This window comes from Ranitomeya imitator, chromosome 2, assembly GCF_032444005.1.
Source record: "Ranitomeya imitator isolate aRanImi1 chromosome 2, aRanImi1.pri, whole genome shotgun sequence".
NCBI classification, from domain to species: domain Eukaryota; kingdom Metazoa; phylum Chordata; class Amphibia; order Anura; family Dendrobatidae; genus Ranitomeya; species Ranitomeya imitator.
Genome location: NC_091283.1, coordinates 295,093,817 through 295,113,296, shown reverse-complemented (window position 1 = coordinate 295,113,296; position 19,480 = coordinate 295,093,817). Strand labels below are relative to the sequence as shown.

Sequence of the window (19,480 nt, the reverse complement as noted above, 5' to 3'; positions counted from 1 at the left end):
AATAGGAGAAATTGGACCCCATAAGTTGTTGTACAATTGGTCCTGAGGACGCCGATACCCCATATGTGGGGGAAAACCACTGTTTGGGCATATGGCAGACCTTGGAAGGGAAGGAGCACCGTTTTACTTTTTCCACGCAGAATTGGCAGGAATTGAGATAGGACGCCATGTCGCCTTTGGAGAGCCCCTGATGTGCCTAAACAGTGGAAACCCCCCACAAGTGACTCAGTTTTGGAAACTAGGCCCCCTAAGGAACTTATCTAGATGTGTGGTGTGCACTTTGAACCCCCAATTGTTTCACTAAAGTTTATAATATAGAACCGTGAAAATTCCCACAAAAATTATCTTTTCACCCCCAATTTTTTATTTTCCCAAGGGTATCTGGAGAAATTGGACCCCAAAAGTTGTTCTGCAATTTGTCCTGAGTACGCGGATACCCCATATGTCAGTGGAACCACCAGTTGGGTGCATGGCAGAGCTCGGAATGGAAGGAGCGCGTTTTGGAATGCAGACTTTGATGGAATGGTCTGTGGGCATCACGTTGCATCTGCAGAGCCCCTGATGTACCTAAACAGTAGAAACCCCCAACAAGTGACCCCATATTGGAAACTAGACCCCCAAAGGAACTTATCTAGACGTGTTGTGAGAACTTTGAACCCCCAAGTGTTTCACTCAAGTTTATAACGCAGAGCCATGAAAATATTTTTTATTTTCCACAAAAAAGATTTTTTAGCCCCCAGTTTTGCATTTTCCCAAGGGTAACAGGATAAATTAGACCTCAAAAGTTGTCCAATTTGTGCTGAGTACGCTGATACCCCATATGTGGGAGAAAACTACTGTTAGGGCACACGTCGGGGCTCGGAAGGGAAGAAGTGGCGTTTTGAAATGCAGACTTTGATGGTATGGTCTGCGGACGTCACGTTGCGTTTGCAGAGCCCCTGATGTACCTAAACAATAGAAACCCCCCCAAGTGATCCCATATTGGAAACTAGACCCCCAAAGGAACTTATCTAGATGTGTTATGAGAACTTTGAACCCCCAAGTGTTTCACTAAAGTTTATAACGCAGAGCCATGAAAATGAAAAAAATCATTTTTTTCCCACATAAATGATTTTTTAGCCTCCAAATTTTTATTTTCCCAAGTGTAACAGGAGAAATTGGACTGCAAAAGTTGTTGTCCAATTTGTCCTGAATACGCTGATACCCCATATGTGGGGGTAAACCACTGTTTGGGCGCACGTCGTGGCTGGGAAGGGAAGAAGTGGTGTTTTATAATGCAGACTTTGATGGAGTGGTCTGTGGCATCACGTTGCGTTTGCAGAGTCACTGATGTGGCTAAACAGTGGAAACCCCCCAATTCTAACTCCAACCCTAACCTCAACACACCCTTAACCCTAACCACACCCCTAACCCTAATCCCAACCCCAATACACCCCTAACCCGGACACACCCCTAATCCCAACCCCAATACACCTCTAACCCAAACACACCCCTAACCCTAATCACAACCCTAACCCTGACACACCCCTAACCCAACCGTAAACGTAATCCAAACCCTATCCCTAACTTTAGCCCCAACACTAACCCTAATTGGAAAATGGAAATAAATACATTTTTTTATTTTTCTCTAACTAAGGGGGTGATGAAGGGGGGGGTTTGATTTACTATTTATAGCGGGTTTTTGTTTCGCACCTGTCACACACTAAAAGATGCTTTTTATCGCAAAAAATAGTTTTTGTGTCACCACATTTTGAGAGCTATAATTTTTCTAGATTTTGGCCCACAGAGTCTTGTTTTTTGCGGGATGAGTTGACATTTTTATTGGTGCCATTTTCGGGCACATGACATTTTTTGATCGCTTTTTATTCCGATTTTTGTTAGGCAGAATTAACAAAAACCAGCAATTCATAAATTTCTTTTGGGGGGGGGGGGGCATTTATAACGTTCCGCGTTTGGTAAAATTGATAAAGCAGTTTTATTCTTTGGGTCAGTACGATTACAGAGATATCTCATGTATTTTTCGCTTTGTAAGACGCTCCGGATTATAAGACGCACCCCAAATTTTGAGGAGAAAAATAGGAAAAAAATGTTTTTTAATAAATTGGTGGGGCGTCTTATAATCCATGCGTCTTATTACTCACCAGGGGTTGTGGCTGCAGTGGATCAGGGTCCCAGGGTCGGTGCTGGAGGTAGGAGTGGAGCATTGCTGCAGGCTGGGATGAGGTGGTCTGCAGGGGGGCTCCTGTGCTGCAGGGCTGTCTCCCGGGCTGTCTCCGGGGCTGCAGGGCTGTCTCGGGGGCTGCAGGGCTGTCTCGAGGGCTGCAGGGCTGTCTCGGGGGCTGCAGGGCTGTCTCCAGGGCTGCGGGGGGCTCTGGCGACATTTTGTGAAAGACCAGAGCCCCCCGGCAGTTCGTCCATGCGTTCCTGTATGACTGATTCCGGGAAAATGGCCACCGGAATCTCGAAAGATGAGATCTCAGCGTTGAAATCTCATCTCCCGAGATTCCGGCGGCCATTTTCCCGAAGTCAGTCATACTGGAACGCATGGACGAACTGCTGGGGGGCTCTGGTCTTTCACAAAATGTCACCAGAGCCCCCCGCAGCACCGGAGTTTCCAGGATCTCCCGGGACAGCAGCGGGCAGCAGCGGTCAACCGCGGCAGCGGTGGCGGGCGATAGCGGTGGTGGGCGGCGGGCAGCAGCAGACACCCCCTCATCCCAGCCTGTAACGGTAAGCGGTATATCCGCTTTGTAAGACGCACCCCCATTTCCCCCCCAAATTTGGGGGAAATAAAGTGCGTCTTACAAAGCGGAAAATACGGTATATAATTTTTTTATGTTTTGGCGCTTTTATGCAATAAAAACTAATTAATATATAAAAAATATTTATTTTTGCATTGCTTTATTCCGAGGGCTATAACTTTTTTTTTTGCTGATAACGCTGTATGGTGGCTCATTTTTTGCAGGACAAGATGACGTTTTCAGCGGTACCATGTTTATTTATATCCGTGTTTTTGATCGCGTGTTATTCCACTTTTTGTTTGGCGGTATGATGATAAAGCATTGTTTTTTGCCTTTTTTTACGGTGTTCGGTGAAGTTAGTGGGACAGTTTTATATGTCAGGTCGTTACGGATGCGGCGATACTAAATATGTGTACTTTTATTGTTTTTTTAATTTACATAACGAAATGTATTTATTGGAACAATATTTCAATTTTTTTTTCTTCTTTATTTAGGTTTTTTTTTTTTTTTTTTTTTACACATGTTAATATTTTTTTTTAAACTTTTTTACTTTGTCCCAGTGTGGGACATCACTGTATAGTGTCAGATCGCTGATCTGACACTTTGCAAAGGACTGGGTCAGATCAGCGATCTGACAGGCAGTGCAGCAGGCTTGCCAGCGCCTGCTGTCAGCAGGCGCTGGCAAGCCACCTCCCTGCAGGACCCATAAGGACCCCCATGGCCATCTTGGATCCGGGGCCTGCAGGGAGGATGGAGGACATGCTCGGAACAACGCGATCACATCGCGTTGTTCCGAGGGTCTCAGGGAAGTACACAGGGAGCCCCCTCCCTGCGCGATGCTTCCCTATGCCGCCGGAACGTTGCGATCATGTTTGATCGCAGTCTTCCGGGGGTTAATGCGCAGGGAGTGGTCCGTGACAGCTCCTGACACATAGTGCCGGATGTCAGCTGTGATAATAAGTTGACACCCGGCCGCGATCAGCCGCGCTCCCCCCCGTTAGCGCGGCTGATGGGTGATGACGTACTATCCAGTTGGTGGTCATATGGGCCCATACCACCTCGCCGGGATAGTACATCTGATGTCAGAAAGCGGTTAAATGAGCAGTGAGGGCCAAGTGTGAATTTCTGTACAATAGCAACAGAATTTCCCTTTATCCTGACTTTTGAATTTCTTTTAAAACCAACTAACTTCCAACAGGATTGTGATAAACTACATAAAAAACATTACACCTGTGCCATGATATATCTCTAAGCTGTGTGTGGCTGATGGCTGAAATATATGGATTTTTGTGTTACCGTAAAATCCTTTTCTCCGAGACGCTCACTGGGGGACACAGGACTGTGGGTGTATGCTATTGCCACCAGGAGGCTGAAACTAAGTAAACATAAAAAAGTTAGCTCCTCCTCCGCCGTATACACCCTGACACTGGCCGCAGATGAACCCAGTTTGGTGCAAAAAGCAGTAGGAAAACAAAAAGTAAATCCGCTTTAATACAGGAACAACATGTCTAGAAACAACCCCACCGACTGATAAACTCTAAAAAAACAAAAATAAATCAAAAGGGAGCCATCTGGCCAACAGGGTGGGAGCTGTGTCCCACAATGAGCGTTTCAGAGTAACACAAAAATTCATATTTCTCCCTTGTCTCATTGGGGGACACAGGACTGTGGGACGTCCCAAAGCAGTCCCTGGGTGGGAGATCGACTCAACGGAATAAACCCTAGGCACTTACAGCCTATAGTGGTAGCTGCTGCCTGAAGAATCCTTCTACCCAGACTTGCATCCGCAGAAGCCTGAGTACGGATGTTATAGTGTTTGGAAAAAGTGTGTAGACTGGATCAGGTTGCCGCCTTGCAAACTTGTTCTGCTGATGCCTGGTGCCGAAGTGCCCACTGCCCGAGTGGACTGTGCCCTGATCCCAGCCAGTAAGACAGTGCCCTTGATGCGGTATGACTCCTGAATAGTCGATCGTATCCACCTGGCTATGGTTGATCTTGAGGCAGCGAGTCCCTTCCTGCGACCCTCAGCAACGACGAACAACGTATCCATCCGTCTGCCGAAAAGATGTCGTTCATGAAACATATCTGCTGAGCGCTCCAGCGTATGGAGAGCCTTTTCCACACGGTGCGTTGGCGCCAATCAAAATAAAGGCAAGACAATGTCCTCGTTAACGTGGAACGACGAAACAACCTTTGGTTAAAAAAAAAAAAGAGAGGTCTTTAGGAGACATGCACCTCCTAAAGACATTAAGCATGAACTGGGTTCGCCTGCGGCCAGTGTCGGGGTGTATACGGTAGAGGAGGAGCTAACCTTTTTTATGTTTACTTAGTGTCAGCCTCCTGGCAGCAGTAGCATACACCCACAGTCCTGTGTCCCCCCAATGAGGCGAAGGAGAAATACATTTTTTTCACACCTGCAGGAGATATGTTGGCATGACTCGAGCCCTGGTTTCATGGAATCAGCCAACGTCATAATTTACATTATGTTTTCAAGCCTAAGGAATTGGGAATTGAGATTACTGCACAATCTCTCCCGATATGGGGAGCAATAAATATTTTCAGAACTCAGTAGCTCCAATAGTCCACCATAAATAAGTGCAACTCCTGTTTGGTGATGGAGCTTAACCCCAAACATATGTTGTTGTTGGGGATACAACATGTTTTTTTATTCTATGTCTTTTTTTTACAGGTACATTTTGTATAGTAGTTCGATGGTGGTGGGATCGGACTGCCTCACTTATGTGAGTCTGCAACTACCTGGTAGTCTTTAAAAGAAGGTCTCCAATACCTCTTCCAAATGCCTGAGATTTATATTTAGGACACCTCAGCTCTGCACTATTATAAAAAGTTCTCTATGAATGTCTAATATTTCTTCTTGAAACGCATTTGACAGAAAATATTGGTCCTTACGATTGTTTAAATTGCCAATAACCACCAAGCTACACACTCTAAATACCCATAGTGTTTTCACCAGGATAATAGGAAACCAATGGACCTTACATATTATTTTCCAACATCTCTTGAATCCAACAATACCATATATTTGGTTATACACTATTTTCTGGGCACATGGCAGGGTTAAGAATGGAAGGAGCGCCATTTAACTATTTGAATGCAGATCTTGCTGGAATAGTTTGCAAACGCAATGTGTTGGTAACACTGTTAGTGATCACCTGGCAGATCAAAAGATGGCCACCACGAGAAGGCTTGGCTCTATCTATTCCATTTTCCAGATCCCAGGGATTTCCTTGCTCATCATCCTTTAACCTCTCTACATGGATCTGGACTTACACAGAGACCCCTAGGCTTTGGCCATGGTGTTACTTGCTATTCTGTGGTGTCAGATGGTAAGAAGAATAGTCAGTTAGGTCAGAACCAGGAGGGCAGAGAAAGTACAAAATCAGAAAACGTAAGAGTAGTCAGTAAACGGGCTGGCATCACAACAGGAAACAAATACACTAGTGGGGAGCTGAGCACAGAGGACTGAACCAGAGGAAAACAAGGCTGTATCTGGCAGCTTCTTGCAATATGCTTCAAGCTTTAGTTTTGTTTGGTGCTTTCCAATTGGCCTAAGCAGATAGCAGATTGCTTCAGCTGGACAGCACACAATCCCATACTGCAGGACTGGATGGTACTACTGGTGTCAGTCACCCTAATCTTAGTGGCTAGACAGAGCCAGCACCACCCAGAGCTCCTAGTTTCAATGTCTCCTCTATTACCAGCAATGCCTGCACAATAAATAAGGCGCTGCCTGGTGATGAAAGCAAACATCGCAGGAGCAGATTCCAGTGGAGATTGGACACACCATTTGCAGATGTCCTAATATAACAAAATTACAGAAAACTAAAGCAGTTGAAATCCCCATAAAATGACCCCATTTTGGAAATTATAACAGTCAGTAAATTATTCTATGGGAGTAGTGACTATTTTGACTCCACTCCCACTTTACGGAAATGAGCTCGCACTGGATGTTGCAACGTGAAAATTGCACATTTGCCATTTTATCATCAAAACACATAGTGCCCAGATTGTGCTCCAGGAGACACACACCATAAATTAAGTGGGTTCGTCTGACTATAGTAATGCCAAATATTTGGATGCTAAATGTGGTTTGTGCTCACTGCAAGGCCCAGAAGCGAGTAGAAATTTGGGAGAACGGATATTGCTGGATTGGTTTATGGAAGCCATGTTGCTTTTCAAGAGCTTTTGAGCCACTAATATTGTGGAAACCTTTGTTTTTCCACTGACAGATGATGGACCCTAGTGGTGTCTTGTATTTCATGAGATGAGTAGACGTTTTATTGGTATAATTTTCACCTACATAACATTGTTCGTGGTGTTTTATTCCATGTTTGGGAGGCAGAATGAACAAACAGTTGAACACCACGCTCCACGGATTCATGCTATGAAGCTTTCGATTAGACTGTGAACTGTCATTGTTTTGGTGAATAATTTAATATTTTTACATAACTTGTAATTTTTATGGACAGCTTAAGTAGAAATGTTCAAAATTATAAAACTTGAGGATATTTTGTTCAAAATTAATAATTGGTTTTATTTTTAGCAGATGACTGTACCAGGAGATCAGAGGGACAGCTGACATCTTCAATTTCTAAATCAGTTGATCTTGAGAACACACAGGATACAACTGAAGTGAATTTCATGACTCCAGATATACCACCATCCCTTCACAGCAAAGATCTGTCATCTGATCCTTTGAAACAGGTACTGTCTTCTGGTTCATTACCATCTACTAAGGAAAATCAAAGTAACAATATAAGCCTTAAAAAACAAATTAATTTTAAAAGAAACCATTTTCATATTCAGAATATGGAAATAGTTTTCTAAAAAAATTCTTTTCTTAAACATGAAATAAAAAAAATCACATAGCAGAGAATAGATTTTCATGTTCAGAATGTGGGAAATGTTTTAACCAGAAATCAGATTTAGTTAATTACCAGAGATACCACATAGGGGAGAAACCTTTTTCATGTTCAGAATGTGGGAAATGTTTTGTGAAGAAATTATCTCTTCTTAGTCACCAAAGAACTTACACAGGGGAGAAGCCTTTTTCGTGTTTTTAATGTTGGAAATGTTTTACACAGAAATCAACTGTTAATAAACATCAGGGAAGTCACAAGGGGAGAAGCCTTTTACTTGTTAAAAAATTTCCCAGTTTCTGAACTGAAAATTGTATCTTCTTAAAAGGGTTGTGACCACTACTAGGACAACCCCTTGTTATTCCTCATATTTGGCCACGTTAAAATAAAAACACTCATTGTACGAGAATGATCAGTGCTAAATATGTTGTGGACAGCCATGTCGGACGGAGCTGCCATCGTGGAATAACTTTAGCTAACTTAGGCTACTTTCACACTAGCGTCGGACTCGGCCCGTCGCAGTGCGCCGGGCCGAGGTTCCGACGCTAGCAGTGACATGCGCCGCACAACGGAGGCAGCGGATGCATTTTTCCTGCGCATCCGCTGCACCATTGTAAGGTGCGGGGAGGTGGGGGCGGAGTTCTGGCCGCGCATGCGCGGTCGGAAAAAGCGGTCCGTCGGCAGCAAAAAACGTTACATGAAACGTTTTTTGCTCCCGGCGGTCCGCCACAACACGGCGCAACCGTCACACGACGGTTGCGACGTGTGGCAATGCGTCGCTAATGTTAATCTATGGGGCAAAAACGCATCCTGCAAACAACTTTGCAGGATGCGTTTTTTCCCATAAAGGACGCATTGCGACGTATTGCAAAAAACGCTGGTGTGAAAGTAGCCTAACTTTGGAGCTAACGAGATGCCGTTATGGGAGTTGTAGCCAGAATGTAGACATAAAATGACATCAGAGTCATTAGCCAGTAGCTGCAGGGCATTGTGAGAGTAAATAAGTGGTGTCATATGATAGTAAGTAGGGTCTGTGACAAGGACAATACAGTTGTCAATATGTGACGATTTATGTGAGTAATAATCATCTTAATGATAATCTTTATTTTTATAAAGTGCTAACATATTCCGCAGCGCTTTACAGTTTGCACACATCATCATCGCTGTCCCCAATGGGGCTCACAATCTAAATTTCCTATCAATATGTATTTGGAATGTGGGAGGAAACCAGAGAACCCAGAGGAAACCCACGCAAACATGGGGAGAACATACAAACTTCTTGCAGATGTCCCTGGTGGGATTTGAACCCAGGACTCCAGCGCTGCAAGGCTGCAGTGCTAACCACTGAGCCACCGTGCTGCCCATTATGATATTGGTTAAAAGGGACATGGGGGATTTATGGATTGTAATGGAGTTTGGTGAAATACTCCTCAATATTGTTATATTGTAGTATCACTTTCTTTATTGTTCTAAAATACATGTCTTTCCCCGCAGTATGAGGTTATCATGTATACGCCTTCTGTCGCAATATGTAGTTCCTTTGTCTAACCATATATACGGTACTGTATAAAAAGCCCAAACAAGATCCTCCATATATTCAGGAGTAGAAATCAACAACATAGCCTACAAGCGTTACTCCCATAAACACAATTTCAGTGTGAAATTCAATAGCTTTATTTCAACAAAACATAAAAACATGTAAAAAGAAGAGATTATGCAGAGAAAAATCATCGGGTAAGTATATAAAACGCATGGAAATCTGGTCCTAAGGTAAAGTTTAGAAAAATCATTTACATATATATAATAGTAAGTGGAAAGCCCGTATGGAAGAAGTATAACAATTAGATACCATATCATCCTACATCATTAACAATCTCAGGTGTACGGGGTTATGAACAGGTGATTCAGAACCACAATGGACCTTGAAGTTCAGAGCACACAAAGTGACCTGACAATTACCAAAAACATAGGACGAGCTCTGAGACGTGGGAACCACACTAAAGGTAGCCGTGGAGCGCTCCTGACCAGTCTTATGCGCCTCGAGCACAGCCTGAGAAACTAGCTAGCCCTGAAGATAGAAAAATAAGCTTACCTTGCCTCAGAGAAATACCCCAAAGGAAAAGGCAGCCCCCCACATATAATCACTGTGAGTTGAGATGAAAATACAAACGCAGAGATGAAATAGATTTAGCAAAGTGAGGCCCAACTTACTGAACAGACCGAAGATAGGAAAGATTGCTTTGCGGTCAACACAAAACCCTACAAACAACCACGCAGAGGGGGCAAAAAGACCCTCCGCACCGATAACGGTACGGAGGTGCTCCCTCTGCGTCCCAGAGCTTCCAGCAAGCAAGAAAAACCAATATAGCAAGCTGGACAGAAAAAATAGCAAACAAAAATAAGACAAGCCAAACTTAGCTTATGCAGGATAGACAGGCCACAGGAACGATCCAGGAGAAAGCAAGACCAATACTAGAACATTGACTGGAGGCCAGGATCAAAGCACTAGGTGGAGTTAAATAGAGCAGCACCTAACGACTTAACCTCATCACCTGAGGAAGGAAACTCAGAAGCCGCAGTACCACTCTCATCCACCAAAGGAAGCTCATAGACAGAACCAGCCGAAGTACCATTCACGACCACAGGAGGGAGCTTGGCCACAGAATTCACAACAGTACGGTCTCCGCCGAGTGGTAGTAAATAGCAATTCACAATAAACCCAGATACAAAAAATATATAGAACGGGTTTACAGTCTACACATGAATAAATATTAAATTGTAGACTAATAAAGTGCCAGTGCTCATGTAAATATTGAAAAAATATTGCTAACAAGATTCTTGCTGGTAGAATCAGGGCGGATCAGCACCTACTGTGCTTTCTCTCCCTAGCCTTAATTCCCCATCTTAATTCCATACCCACCCCTTTCTCCCCTAGTCATCTTTTCCCATCTACTATATAATTGTCTAAGGGTCACTTCCGTCTGTCCTTCTGTCTGTCTGTCACAGTTATTCATTCGCTGATTGGTCTCGCCAGCTGCCGGTCATCGCTGCCGCGACCAATTGGCGACGGGCACAGTCCGGAAGAAAATGGCCGCTCCTTACTCCCCGCAGTCAGTGCCTGTCGCCCGCATACTCCCCTCCGGTCACCGCTAACACAGGGTTAATAAAGGCGGTAACTGACCGCGTTATGCCGTGGGTAACGCACTCCCTTACTGCCGCTATTAACCCTGTGTGTCCCCAACTTTTTACTATTGACGCTGCCTATGCGGCATCAATAGTAAAAAATGTAATGTTAAAAATAATTTAAACAAAAAATAAACCTGCTATACTCGCCCTCCGTAGTCACTCGCGCCGGCCGCCATCTTCCGCTGCAGTTTCCGGTGGCAAAGATGGTATGGCAGAAGGACCTGCCATGACGTCACGGTCATGTGACCGCGACGTCATCACAGGCCCTGCGCGCCTACGTGACAAGGACCTGCCATGACGTCACAGTCATATGACCGCGACGTCATCACAGGCCCCGCACGCTTGCGCTAGAAAGACCTGCCATGACGTCACAGTCATGTGACCGCGACGTCATCACAGGTCCAGCGCTCTGATACCAACCCTGGGACCGCAAGCTGCCGTGGACTACAAGGGGCCTTCGGAAAGGTGAGTATATGTTTATTTTTTATTTTTTCAGCTGTGACAAACCTGGCTAGGCAATATACTACGTAGCTGGGCAATATACTACGTGGCTCTGTGCTGTATACTGCTTCGCTGTGCAATATACTACGTGGCTCTGTGCTGTATACTACATCACTGGGCAATATACTACGTCACTGGGCAATATACTACGTCACTGGGCAATATACTATGTCACTGGCCAATATACTACGTGGCTCTGTGCTGTATACTACGCAGCTGTGCGATATACTACGTAACTGGGCAATATACTACGTGGCTGCGCAATATACTACGTGACTGGGCAATATACTACGTAGCTGGGCAATATACTACGTAACTGGGCAATATACTACGTGACTGGGCAATTTACTACGTGGCTGGGCAATATACTACGTGGCTCGGCAATATACTACGTGACTGGGCAATATACTACGTTACTGGCCAATATACTACGTGGCTCTGTGCTGTATACTACGTCACTGGGCAATATACTACGTAACTGGGCAATATACTACGTAACTGGGCAATATACTATGTAACTGGGCAATATATTACGTCACTGGGCAATATACTACGTGGCTCTGTACGCAGCTGTGCGATATACTACGTGACTGGGCAATATACTACGTAACTGGGCAATATACTACGTGGCTGCGCAATATACTACGTGACTGGGCAATATACTACGTAACTGGGCAATATACTACGTGACTGAGCAATATACTAGGTGGCTGGGCAATATACTACGTGACTGGGCAATATACTACGTAACTGGGCAATATACTACGTGACTGGGCAATATACTACGTGGCTGGGCAATATACTACGTGACTGGGCAATATACTACGTGACTGGGCAATATACTACATAACTGGCCAATATACTACGTGGCTGCGCAATATACTACATCGCTGGGCAATATACTACGTGGCTGGGCAGTATACTACGTGGCTGGGCAATATACTATGTGGGCTATGCAATATACTACATGGACATGCATATTCTAGAATACCCGATGCGTTAGAATCAGGCCACCATCTAGTCTATAAATATCCATCATCCACTTAATTAAATCCTCGGGGTAATCCTTGATGCTGATCTCTCCTTCAAACCACATATCCAAGCCCTTTCCACTTCCTGCCGACTTCAACTCAAAAATATTTCACGAATCCGTTCATTCCTGAACCAAGAATCTGCAAAAACCCTAGTCCATGCCCTCATCATCTCTCGCCTTGACTACTGCAACCTCCTGCTCTGTGGCCTCCCCTCTAACACTCTCGCACCCCTCCAATCTATTCTAAACTCCGCTGCCCGACTAATCCATTTTTCCCCCCGCTATTCCCCAGCTTCTCCCCTCTGTCAATCCCTTCACTGGCTCCCTATTGCCCAGAGACTCCAGTACAAAACCATAACCATGACGTACAAAGCCATCCACAACCTGTCTCCTCCATACATCTGTGACCTCGTCTCCCGGTACTTACCTACACGCAACCTCTGATCCCCACAAGATCTCCTTCTCTACTCCCCTCTTATCTCCTCTTCCCACAATCGTACACAAGATTTCTCTCGCGTATCACCCCTACTCTGGAACCCTCTAGATTTCTCTCACGTATCACCCCTACTCTGGAACCCTCTACCCCAACATATCAGACACACAAACCTTCAGAAAGAACCTGAAGACCTACCTCTTCTGACAAGCCTACAACCTGCAGTAACCACCGATCAACCAAACCGCTGCATGACCAGCTCTACCCTCGCCTACTGTATTCTCACCCATCCCTTGTAGATTGTGAGCCTTCACGGGCAGGGTCCTCTCTCCCCCTGTACCAGTCGTGACTTGTATTGTTTAAGATTATTGTACTTGTTTTTATTATGTATACCCCTCCTTACATGTAAAGCGCCATGGAATAAATGGCGCTATAACAATAAATAATAATAATAATAATCCTAATGGTAATAAACTATAAGCAGATTAATGATATACTATATTAGTTTGTTGTCCCTGGAGGATAGCTCCTGCTGATGAACACTAATAATGGTCCCTCCACTAGATACCATTGATAAGATACATGGTGCTTCACGTCCAGTATTTATTGTGAATAGCATATATTATTATGGGCAGTTATTCTTTGAGATCAGTAGATTCAACATATGTGAAACTAAAGAGCGGGTCTGTAATATTCCGAAGTGTCAGAGATTCTGGTTACAATTGATAACTTCCTTGTCAATTCCTGAACCTTAATGGTGGGACAATTATATTTCCCCCTTATTAAAACCAAGCCAGGTATATATTGAGTTTAATATGAAAAACGCACCTTTTTTTCTTTCCATCCCAATTTTATTTTTTCTTCTTTTTTCCATAAATTTCTGATTTCTAGTTTTTAACAGGACTTTGGGGGCCCATATGTCCTGGAACCCACGTTTCTCTCTTCTGTGGCCCAGGTGCTGTCACGCTCACGCCCTGACTGGTGGGTGTGAGCTCGGGGGGTTTGTGGCCCCACTGTGCCACAAACTAGACTACCCTGGAAGGGGCGTGACTATGACAGCTGCCTGGGTTTTCACTGGAGCCTCTGATGGTGAGGTCAGGCTTTTGCAGCTGCCAGGTGCTAATCCAGGGTGGTGTCTGGCTGTGACTGCTGATCCCACTTGGAGAACAGGAACACTAGGACAGGTTCGGGCATCAGGCAGGACTGGCAGAAGAGCACGGCTGAGACTCAGACGAGTAGGCTGGCACGGCTGAGACACAGGGCTGGCAGAGAACACAGGGCTGGCAGGCACGGCAGAGAACACAGGGCTGGCAGGCATGGCAGAGAACACAGGACTGGCAGGCACGGCAGAGAACACAGGGCTGGTTGGTGTGGTGTATGAAGGAACAGGTAGGGACCTATTCACACTGGAGGTGCAGGTAAGGAAACAAGCAGAAAGGAAAGGAGAATGAAGGAACAGGTAGGGACCTGTTCACACAGGAAGAGAAGTGCAAGGCTGCAGATAGGAGCAGAAGAGCAGCAAGAGATAGCGTAGCAACAAAAACTAAGCAGAGCAGAACCACAAGGAATGCGGAGAGGAGCTGCAGCAAGAGATTTCTGCAGAAGCTAAGCAGAGCGGAGCCATAAGGAATGTGAAGAGGAGCTGCAGCAAAAGGTTTCTGCAGCAGCAATGCAGAGCAGAACTGCAAGGAATGCAGAGAGGAGCTGCAGCAAGAGATTACTGCAGCAGCAGAAGGTAAGCAGATTAGAATGGAACAGAACCGCAGGAGTGCGGAGCAGAGGTAAAGCCACAAAGGTACAGAGCAGGCAGAGCCGCAAGAGTGCGGAGCATAAGCAGACAGAGAACACAAGGAAAGACACAACAGGGAAGGAAGCCACAGACAAGGATACCAAGATAAGACTAAGTTCAGACAAGGCAAAGGAACAAGACAAGAAACAAGAACAAAGACACAGGGACCAGGATATTCTGCCTCCTGGAGGGCGGAAAACAAGATCAAGGCAAGGCAAGGAGAAAAGCCTCTAGAGAGGGAGTAACACAGAGCAAGGCCTGGCAAACTCAGAAGCTAAGCACAAACTGAGCTAACACATTGCACAGGCCCAGTCCACTGGGTGGTGGAGATGCACTAAATACTGGAGGCCTCTTGGTAATTGGTCAGGAAGAGATTAGACAGGTGCACCTGATTCCTATAAGAACCAGAGAGTTCAGGTGCCGCCCCCCCCTATGCACACAGCCAGGAAGCATGCAGAGAAACAGAATATGGAGCTGGCAAGAAACAGAAACCACATCATGGCCTGGAGCAGTGGGTAAGATAGTGTGAGAGATGAGAGGCCATGCCGTGATGCCAGCAGAGTTGTTACAGGTGCACTGTGGTTCTGGTCTCCTGTCCATACTGCTATTTGTGAGCAGAACGGATTCCCACGATATTGAACTCCGTACACCTCACTTTCTGACCTCAGTGGGAGCGGATTCCCAGCTCTGACATTCAGCTCATTCTGGTGATTTACTGCTCTCTGTGCCTGCTCCTCAGGCAGTAAAATTTGAGCTTAGAATTATTCTATTATATTGAATATTCTGAGAATTATTCTATTATATTGAATATTCTGAATATTATAGAATAGAGAATACTCTGAATATTCATTTCTCTTAAGTATCGGCACATGTGACCGACGGTAGCAGCAGGAAGCCGGTGGCTGACACTGCGCACTACTGAAGAGCAATGAATACTCACTGCTCTCTGCAATGAACGGTCCCGGTGTGTATTCTGGCAGCTGTGCTCTGCTTGTGAGGAACGCATGACGTCCCTGCCATGGGCTGCTTACAAGCATAAAGCAGTTGCTGGCATCGGAGCAGGACGCTGCAAGGGAATGCCGGGTAGGTAAGTGTAATTTTTTTTTTTATGTTTTCTGATGGGGCAATACCAGGATAAGGATGGAACCATGCATACCAGGACTTGGATGGGGGCCAATCATACCAGGTTAAATTGGATGAGATGGGGACCCCACAAACCAGTATAGAAATGAGGGCGATCATTCCTGCCAGTATAAGGGGAACCATTTCTACCATGATAGGGATGAGGGGGCCATGCATACCATGCTAGGGATAAGGAGGCATGCATACCAGGATAGGGATGAGGGGCCATGTGTATCAGAATGGGGATGAGGGGACCATATTTATCAGTGTTTCTGTGTTTTTTTTTTCAGAATTTCCTCCTCTAAAACCTATGTGCGTCTTATGATCTGCTGTGTCTTATGATCCGAAAAGTACGGTACATACTGTCTCACGACGAGCCCAGCTCTGATACATCTGGATCTTTTGGCTGAACGATTGCATTATGCCACCATTCAGCCTGACATCCAGACACAGTGGAGCTTGAATATGGTGACCTCTGATGACCGGAGATAACTCAGTCGCCCGTAGTCAAGTGCACTGCAGTTCTCGTGATCACCTGATTGTGAGAACTTGGCTAGTGACCGGAGATAGCCGTTCCCGTTGGTCATGTGTATGGCAGTTCTCGCAATCAGCTCAGCTCATCGCGAGAACTACAGTGTACACAAACTTCCAGTTGAAACGAGGTACAACATTATTTAAATTAGTACACATGCGTAGTAAACTCCGTTCCCGCACTTAATTTGTATGAGACTAAGAAGATAATGCGGTTTGACAGCATCTAATGATAGTGAATGGGTAATTCACACAGCAGAGAGTCTTCGGAACATAAATTGACATGCTGTGGTCTGGAAAGAAGCGCCACATGTGCATCTCCGCAGGGAAGCAGGAGGCATCTCAGGACGCATAGTGGAGTTGGGATTTCATGAAATCCCATCCTCTATGCTGTAACATCTGGCCGCTGCGGAGGTACGGAGCGTCTAACCCGCAGCATTTACGGCCCGTGTGAACATACCCTTACTCCTGTTCCCTCTGTTAAAGAGAAATGAATATTCACTGCATTCCATGCCCATGGGCATGGAGGGCCATGAATATTCATTTCTCTTTAATAATAGTATCTTGGTATGATTCCCCCCTAACCCCGGTCCTGGCATGCATGGCCCCATCTAGTCCTAATATGCAGGGCCCCATTTCCTCCTGGCATGCAGGGCTCCCATCTCATCCTAGTATGCATGGTCCCATCCCTATTCTGGTATGCAGGGTCCCCATCTCATCCTAGTATTCATGGCACCATCCCTACCCTGGTATGCAGTGCTTCCATCTCATCCCAGTATGCATGGCCCCATCCTTACATTGGCCCCATCAGAAAACATTAAAAAAAAAAAAAACATTACACTTACCTACTCGGCGCTTCCTCGCAGCATCCTGCTCTGGTGCCAACAAGTGCTTCTAAGCGTTGTATGGCAGGTACATCATGTGCTGCTCACAAGCAGAGCACAGCTGCCGGAATACTCATTGCTCTGTACGCCGGGACTGTGCACGCAAAGAACAGTGAGTATCCATTGCTCTTCAGTAGTGGGCAGTGTCAGCCACCGGCGGTCACGCGTGCCGATACTTGAGAAATTAATATTCATGAATATTTATTTCTCTTAAGTATCAGCACATGTCAGCATCCGCGTATCAAACTGGAGACACTTCAGTGACCCAAGGAAGATGGGGGACTGGCATTGCCTAACCCTGAAATATATTTTCTTGCAGCCCAGAGTCAGCATTTAAAAGGCTGGGCACATGAAGGGTCATCTGGGGCGGTACAGCGGCTGATGGAAGTGGTGACAAAAAGAAGGCCAGTAGTACAATGTTTGGAGGATGGATCCCTGGGGGCTCTGGGGAAATTATACCCGACTGTGTTGTTGATACGCAGGCTGTGGGGTAGGCTGAGACATATACGGGGGGTCACGGATTTGACTAGATTCTCACCGCTATGGCATAACAGCAACTTACAGGAGTTTGAGGCACTGGGAGTACTGACAGAATGGCAAGTCAAAGGGATTCAATACGTGTATCAAATAATTGAGCGAGGTGAATTGAAATCATTTTATCAATTACAGGTGGAATTTGGTCTTGGGACTGTGGGGGAATTTCAGTATTTGCGGATGAGGCATGCTTTTGGAGCTCAGAGTAGAAACGGAGGTATTGGAATTCAGAGGGATATAGTACTGGAGTATGTGTGTAATGAAGGGACTACTGGGGGAGTCATATCTACTTTGTATAAAGATCTGTTGCATACTTTCCTATTGGGGTTTCCAATAATGGCGAGAGCTAAGTGGGAGAGGGATCTCGGTCCAATGGAGAATGAGACTTGGCAGTCGGTGCTAGAATGGGTCCCACGATTGTCACTGAGCGAACCGTATAGACTGTCACAGCTTTATGTGATACACAGGGTTTATAAGTCACCGATGGTGCTATATAAGGCAGGTTTGCGTGATGATTCTGAATGCCCGAGGTGTAAAACTGCAGATGCTGATATACTCCATATGATGTGGACGTGTCCGAGACTGGCTGCTTTTTGGGTGGTAGTTTTGAGTCGTATGGAAGGTGCGTATGGATGTAAGGTGACAAGGGATCCTATAGTGTGCTTGTTGGGATGTGTGGATGAGATTGGAGTGGATAACAACCTAAAGATAGCTATTGCCAGATTGTTATACATGGCTAGGAAGGTAATAGCTCGAAATTGGATTAGGGAAGAACCGCCGTCAAGAGGAGCGTTCCTCCAGTATGTGAAGCAGGGCCTGACACTGGAAAAGGGGTTTTATAAAAAAAAGAGGGAAAATCGAAATGTTCAATAAAATGTAGTCTCCGTGGATTGCTATGGGATAGGGGTATTATAGAGGGAGAGTTAATTAAGGTTCCTAATTAATGGTAATGTTAAATGTGGCTTATATTATTGGCCGAGGGATTAGATAGTATATTGGTCTAATGGGGGGCAGCACGGTGGCGCAGTGGTTAGCACTGCAGCCTTGCAGCGCTGGGGTTCTGGGTTCCAATCCCACCCAGGACAACATCTGCAAAGAGTTTGTATGTTCTCTCCGTGTTTGCGTGGGTTTCCTCCGGGCACTCCGGTTTCCTCCCACATTCCAAAGACATACTGATAGGGATTCTAGATTGTGAGCCCCATCGGGGACAGTGATGATAATGTGTGCAAAACTGTAAAGCGCTGCGGAATATGTTAGCGCTATATAAAAATAAAGATTATTATTAATGATGGAAGTGCTAAGCAAGGTGAGCTGCTTTGTTGGGTGGGGTTGGGGGGTGGTGGGATTGAAGGGGAATGTTTGAAGGGGGGGGGAAAGCTTTGTAATGAGAATGTAACATGTAATTTATCTTGTTATTCTTAATAAAAATTTATTTGAATAAAAAAAAAGTATCAGCACATGTGATCACCGTCAGCAGCTGGAAGCCGGTGGCTGACACTGCACACTACTGAAGAGCAGTGAATACTCATTGGTCGCTGCATGCAGTCCCCGCTAGGATTCCAGCAGCTGTGCTCTGCTTGTGAGCAGCGCATGACGTCAGTGGCATGCGTTGCTTACAAGCATAAAGCAGTTGCTGGCACCGGAGCAGGACACTGGCAGGGAACACCGGGTAGGTAAGTGTATTGGGTTTTTTATAACGTTTTCTGATGGAGCCATGCATACCAGGAACAGGAAGGGGGCCATGCATACCAGGGCAGGGATTAGGGAGCCATGTGTATCAGGATGGGGCTGAGGGGACCATATATAGTAGGATAGGGGATATTAAGTACAGAATTGACCACATTTT

General features: G+C 45.5%; 1 protein-coding gene across 1 annotated transcript in view; it reads left to right on the top strand.

The window, feature by feature from the left end:
* Positions 1–19,480, top strand: part of LOC138663287 (uncharacterized) — a 63,347-nt gene that overhangs the window by 24,713 nt on the left and 19,154 nt on the right. Inside the window, exon 7 of the mRNA XM_069749464.1 lies at positions 7,309–7,466. Coding sequence (XP_069605565.1) covers positions 7,309–7,466 — 158 coding nt within the window. The remainder of the gene's footprint in view (positions 1–7,308; positions 7,467–19,480) is intronic.